Source organism: Amblyomma maculatum, chromosome 8 (assembly GCF_055883805.1).
Source record: "Amblyomma maculatum isolate TAMU_Amacu chromosome 8, ASM5588380v1, whole genome shotgun sequence".
NCBI lineage: Eukaryota > Metazoa > Arthropoda > Arachnida > Ixodida > Ixodidae > Amblyomma > Amblyomma maculatum.
In genome coordinates, this window is record NC_139351.1 from 50,341,080 (window position 1) to 50,347,672 (window position 6,593).

At 47.1% G+C, this 6,593-nt stretch overlaps 1 protein-coding gene across 1 annotated transcript; it reads left to right on the forward strand.

Annotated features, from left to right (window-relative positions):
• Positions 1-1,555: 1,555 nt before the first annotated feature.
• LOC146181139 (beta-1,3-galactosyltransferase 5-like) lies at positions 1,556-2,737 on the forward strand. The gene has a single exon (XM_084575714.1). It carries the CDS (start codon positions 1,556-1,558, stop codon positions 2,735-2,737), a length of 1,182 nt encoding a protein of 393 aa, XP_084431840.1.
• Positions 2,738-6,593: the final 3,856 nt, after the last annotated feature.

A 6,593-nucleotide genomic window follows, 5' to 3' on the forward strand; every position in this document is an offset into this window, starting at 1 on the left:
GTCATAAGATTTATTATGGACGATGATAATAATATAGTAATATAATATAGATGTATATAATAATAATATATTATTATTATAACATGCACAATACTTATTTGTGTGCGCTCCTGTTTGTTTGAATTGAATCCTTTCAAAACATTCCCCGCTCCATTGCACAGAATCCATAGTGAAAACAGCTCATTCTTGAATTTAGGTATCATTTATAGATTTTGCAGCTTTACACTCCATGACCAACTAGCATACCTTGTGCTCCTTCATTGCCTTTTATTTGTAAGTCGGATTGTTGTACCACCGATGGTAATATAATCTCTCTTCTTTTACTTATGGGAGTGCGTGTTTCCAATTTTATCTTTGGTCCTGCTTATGTAAATAAACTCTATTCACTGCGTTTCGATGGAGGCGAAACGAAGAGGCGTCCGTGTGCTGTGCGATGTCAGCGCACGTTAAAGATCCCAGGGTGGTCAAAATTTCCGGAGTCCTCCACTACGGCGTCTCTCATAGCCTCAGTCACTTTGGGTCGTTAAATCCCACAAAACCAAACCAAACTGAATGCACTGTACATGGGCAAAAAAGTTCGGACTAACAAATATTTAGATTGTTTCGTTTTTCAGCTAAAGGTTCAAAACCTTGACCTTGAAAGCAGAAGTGAGATCGATAATACAGTTTCATGAAACACCACAAACGTTGAGAAACTTGCGATGCTCAATACATGTAAAAAGGGCTCCAGAGCACGGGGGTACAGACACACGTTAACAGAACATGGTCTATTAGTAAAAATGTCTTCGTAATGTAAGCCATGTTTGAGGCTTTGGATTGCCTGATAACATCATCCTGTCCTGTGTTACATCCCTTTGCTGTGTTTATTTTGTGTTTGTTGTTCGCACAACTGCCCAATTCTGTTTCTGCTTGGCCATGCAAAGCGATTCTTTTGTTCTCTTGCGTGCACCTTCTATGCCTCGCCTGCCCTGCTATGCAATAACGACGCATTCGACCTAAGTGGCTTTTCAGATATGTAGTTAAGAAGTCGACTGTAATGATTTTACTTCGACGAAACATTTCAAAGCTTGTACATTTTAGAGGCACTAAATAAATGCATAAAAACAGTGAGCCGCGAATGTCATTGGAGGCAGAAATTGAGGCTGTACCAAGACCTGCTAAAAAGCTGTTTTGAAGATTTTACTGCCAATGAAATCATTGAATGGACTGTGCACAAGTCACTACATTACACTTTTCGCAGTGGACCCGTAGGTTATTAACCAAAGGAGTAATAAGGAAGCAAAGCGAAGCAACGCTTGCTCGATCAGAATGAAAATTGGTTGAGGTAACAAAAAAGGGTATTAAAATTTTAGTAGTGGTATATGCTACGTCGACTGTCCATGTTCATTGCTGCTCGATAGATGCGATACGTTTCACTCTGTGCATTGTGAAAAGAAAGTAATCAAGCCTCAGTCCGCCACTGCTCAAGATCTGCAGTGTATTTATCAATCATATCACAATTATCTGCCCTTTTGCCTTTGCAGGTCCTTCCTGATGGTGCGTCTAGTAGCCAGGGATGACCATTCCCTGCAAGTTTACACGGAAGTTGCTTCTCTGCATCACAACCTGCATCGCCGCTTACGTCGTCTTCCTATGGTATCTCCATGCCTCTGACGTCAACCGCCGCTGGGATATTATTGGTCTTGCGGAAGGAAGCGACGGGTTTTCATCTGTGGAACCCACAAGAAGTGAGCACTCCACAGTTGAAGACAGGTCAGCAGCCGAAACTGGAACAATGTTTTCGTCAATGCCATTACATGTGAAGGACATTGTGGATAACTACACCTTCCGATACGTACTCAACAAGCCTACTTTGTGCTTAGGTTTTGAGAAGACTACTTCCGTTCTTATTGTGGTCATGACTAGCTCTATAAACTTTGCACAGCGGAACGCTATCCGCAGTACGTGGGGTCAAGCAGCCCGCAAGCGTGGATACAAACTAGTATTTCTATTGGGCACTCCCAAACTCAAGCCATACCAAAGTAACATCGTCTACGAGGACTCTCAGCACGGGGACATTCTACAGGCTGACTTCGTGGACTCATACCGGAACCTGACCCTTAAATCAATAACAATGGTTCGCTGGGCGAGTGTCTACTGTCCTAATGCCAGTCTTCTGCTCAAGATTGACGACGATATGCTTCTAAACGTGTGGGACCTAGCGTCTCGTGTGCAGTCGTTGAGTGGAGTCAAGCGCACGCTGTGGGGCTTGTTGGCCCAGAAGTGGTCCCCGCAAAGAAACCCCCGGAGCAAGTGGTACGTGTCCGCCAGGGCGTACCGTAATACGTCTTACCCAGACTTCCTGGCAGGACCAGCGTACCTCCTGTCCGGGGATAGCGTCCCACTGCTAGCGAGCGGCAGCTCTGGGATGCCTTACCTCTACCTGGAGGACGTGTTTCTCACTGGAATTGTAGCTGAGAAGATGGGAGTGAAAAGAGTACACGACGAAGGTTTTCTGAATTACAGGAAACTCTTCACGCCTTGCACCAGGCCAAGAATCTTGGCGAGCCACGGCTATACGCCTATTTACTTGAAGCATACTTGGAGAGCATTGTTCGCGACCGCAGAGACACGCAATTGTGACGATGGAGGTCTTGTAAACAGGGGTGCCGGGGTCCCTGCAGCGATGAAGATAAGCGCAATACGAGCGGCAGCAGGAGGTGACGTGAGTGGTCGTGGACTAGTCCGGCGAAGATGATATAGAAAAAGAAACTTTCAAAATTGTAATGTTGTTTTGTCGTGACTGTGACACGTGCTTTGTACAGATTTCATGTGGAAAATAAATTCCAAACATCATAGGAACTATGCGCATAACACTATAGATGAAGGATGTGTTACGTTTTCTGCACACGGTCGGTGAAGGCTATCCATGTGGCACGTGGGGTATTTTAATGAGGATTTATTAGAAAATATTCCCAGTCACTGGAACGCACCGACGTCTATATATCTACATAGAATACAGCTAGGAACAGTGTGACGGCACGTGACGATGTTTGCTCGCTGACAGCTGCTTCTCCTTTTCCTTGTTATTGAGTTCTTCAAGGAGCCAGTTGAAGAATGCGATCTCCATGGCCTTAGGAATGAATGCCTGCCGAGTTGAAGAGGCGCGTGGGAAAGCCTGCTGCTTCATTAAGGATATAAAGATCGTCAGTTTTTGTGCAAGGCAGACGAGAGTAATATGGCGATTAGTGGGTAAAGCATTATAGGTCTCTCAAGCAATGTATCTTGCGCTGTAAAGAGGTCTGGAGTGAGCAGTTACTGAAATTTCACGTGCAACAATGGATGACCAGTGATGTAAAGAAGTTTGGAGGCACTGACCATCTCTTGTTGCGCGTGAGAGCAATTTCAGTAAATGCTCACTTTCTGCTGATAACTACAAAACAATTCTTTTGCTGATGTCATTAACATGCGGATTTTAATATGAGGACTACAGCACTGCTGGGACATGATAGTGCATGGGCCAAAAGTGCAAGTATAATATAATAAAGAATAGTATGGAAATATAATTAGTAAAAAACGGCGGAGGTTGAATGCAATTTAATCTGGTTATAAAAAGCTGAATCACCCGCAGCGGTGGTGCACTGGTTGAGACGCTTAGCTACTGAACGTGAGTTCCCGAGATCGAACCCTACCGAAAAAAATTCTCCGCGACGCATTTTTAGATGTGAAATATCACTCGCGCTCCGCCAAATCAATGACACACTCTCTTTAATTGCATCTAGGTCATGTTATGGACTGAAAGTAAATTTTTTGTCTGATATAAATACAAAAATAATTAACTGTTGCTCAGTTAGGGCTACAGAACGAGTAACACGCGCTACTTGAGGCAGTGACCGGACGTGCTTAGATGAGCCTAATAGCTTTTTACGGCGTTACCCTGGACCCTGACCTGAAGCTCCGGCTTCCACCTGGCCTACCCCGACGTGAAGAAACTTTGCTGTGCCGCCTGTGGGTTGGTGTAGCATTCACAAACTATTAATATTTTATGATAGGTATTACAAACAGCCCTGCATGTACAAACTGTGGGTGCGACGAGAATATAGGCCACATTATTTGTTAGTGCCCCGTATACAGTGAGTAAAGACAGTGTCTATGCCGTGCGCTGGAGCTTCTAGATGGACGCCCATTGACTGAAATTAAGATTTTAGGTCCCTGGCCACGGCGATCATCTGCGGCGAAGGCCTCCCAGGCTCTGCTCCGCTTTATAAAAAGCACAGGCTTAATCGAAAGGCTATGATTTTGCTGTTACGTTACAGATTCGACTGTGACGTGATATGATGTGATATGTCTGTGATGTGACTGTACTAACTTCACCCCTCCGTCTCTAGGAACTTTTATATCCCCTCACCCCTTTCGCCCAGTGCAGGGTAGCGGTTTCTTTTACGGGTTTAACCTTGCTGTCTTTCCTCCTCACCTTCCTCTTCCTCCTCTTTACCACAGCAGCGTAGATACTGCCTGCTCAGCCGCTGCAGGCATAATTTGTGTACATATGAAAAATGAAAAAAAAAAATATATATATATATATATATATATATATATATGGCACATTGGAACACTAAAGGGCGATAAGGTGATAGCCTTTGTGTGAAACATTGCTGATTCCTGGTTTTGCTGCGTCTGCCTCTGTAGGAAGAAGGAAACGAAAATGCACGGGCCTGCTACTGGCTCTCTAGCTGAGGCACCTCCGCTGCCTCGTGCGGACGGGAGAAAGTAGGAAAGAAAGAAAAAGGAGAGCGAGTGAAAGACCACCTAAGCGGTGGCGGGTACTATGGAGGCCTACAACAGATAAAAATTCGATGGCAGGCTAGCCCCCGCCGCAAGCGGCGTTGACCTACCAGTTCCAGCCCCGTAGGGCCTGGAAAAGCCACCCTTCAACCCATGCTTCTGTAGGCTATGTGGTGCGGCGTTCGAGGAGGTGCCAAATGAAAGGCGCCGCACGGACGCCTGGATCGGTATTGACGCCTCAGCATAAGCTGCGGCGAGCCAACATGTTAACTTGCCGAAATCATCGAGGCACAGCTCACGCCACAGATTGCACGCCTATTAAGCACGAAAGCGGGCAGAGAGATTCTAGTCAAGCTCGGCCTGAACATCATAGCAGAAAGGGACAACGTCCTGCAGTTACCTTAAGTTGTACGAGAAGCAATCAAAGTGTCCCCCTTCCCAAGAAACGTACACCCGATTCACAATCAAGGAAGAAGGCTCGCCCGCGCCAAATCACTCGCTGCGGACGCGGCACAGTTTCCCGACCAGATAGCTTTCGTGGATGCAGCGTTCATACTGGGAAAGCCTGGCTACTCGGTAGCAGTAGTCGACGGACACCAGCTTACGCGCAACTCACTCACACTTTACACCAAGAAGCCAGAGGTAGCTGAACAAGCAGCGATAGCACTAGCTCTAAAAGACTCGAACTTCACAACTGTATGCAGCAACTCGAAGCCACTCGAGCTGTCGCCAATGGCGGGATATACAAGACGACGCTCTGGATCTTAGGTGGAAGTAACATCACCGATCACTCCATCGCATGGTTCACGGCACACATGGGCAGCTTAGGGGGCGGCCTGTGGAATCTCAACGAGATCGCACACGAGGCGGCGCGAGGACTCATCGACCACGTCCCTCCGGTTTCCCCCGCTACTCCACATATCGAGTACAGAGATCAATTATTCACTTACAACGAGCTCACTAAGCGCTTTTATCTAGGCAGAAGAGCATTCCCCTCCCGAATAAGAAATTAACCCGCAGCCAGTCAGTCACGTTACGCTTGCTCCAAACGAACTCATACGCCAACCCCTGGCGCATGAAGCACATCGCCCCAGACTGCGACGGACATGTGTGTAAACGGTGCAGTGACCGTGTAGACTTAAACCATATGCTGTGTGGTTGTGCATCGAGCGACGGCTACTACATGATCAGCTTCGGGCTGTCCAGAAGGCCCGCGCGGCGGCAGAGAGCTTCGGGCTCTCTGTGCCGACGTGGGAACAGTCCTCTACACCTGTCGCCTAGCCAAGTGTCCTTCAGTACCCCTAATGTGGGAAATGAAGTTTTACCAAACCAAACCGAGGCGTATGAACGTGCCTGCGTGACCAAGAGATAACGTGAACGCAAATGCCTTGGCATGCTGATTATGGTACCACCCGCCCAAATTAAAGGAGAGACCCGAGTTGGCAGCACCTGCCAATCGTAATGTGAGGAAGCTCTACATCCAAAAATGCTCGGTCGTATGTCAGCTGTCAGGTACCGCCTCCCACGTAACGAATGCGTATTGAAGCGATTCCCTACGAGGGTTGGAGCAGAGCTTCGCGCATGCAGTATGCTGTGACGTGCCAGCCAAGGCCGGCTGTGCAACCCCCTCGCCAAGTTTTGCCGGCGTTGCCTAGCAGTGCTTAAGAAGTGTGCGACTCCTCCTCTTAAAAAAGATTAGTCTCCATCCGGCAATGGAATCTCCATCCCTTGGATCCCCAGCCGAGAACTTTACCGCTGTGCCACGCCCCAGTTCTTTTTTTTTTCAGTTTAACCAGGTCGCATTCCGCAACCTGTCAATACACAGTAAC

Excerpts from the sequence above, each read along its gene's own strand:
- LOC146181139 (XM_084575714.1), top strand. The coding sequence starts at position 1,556 with ATGACCATTCCCTGCAAGTTTACACGGAAGTTGCTTCTCTGCATCACA.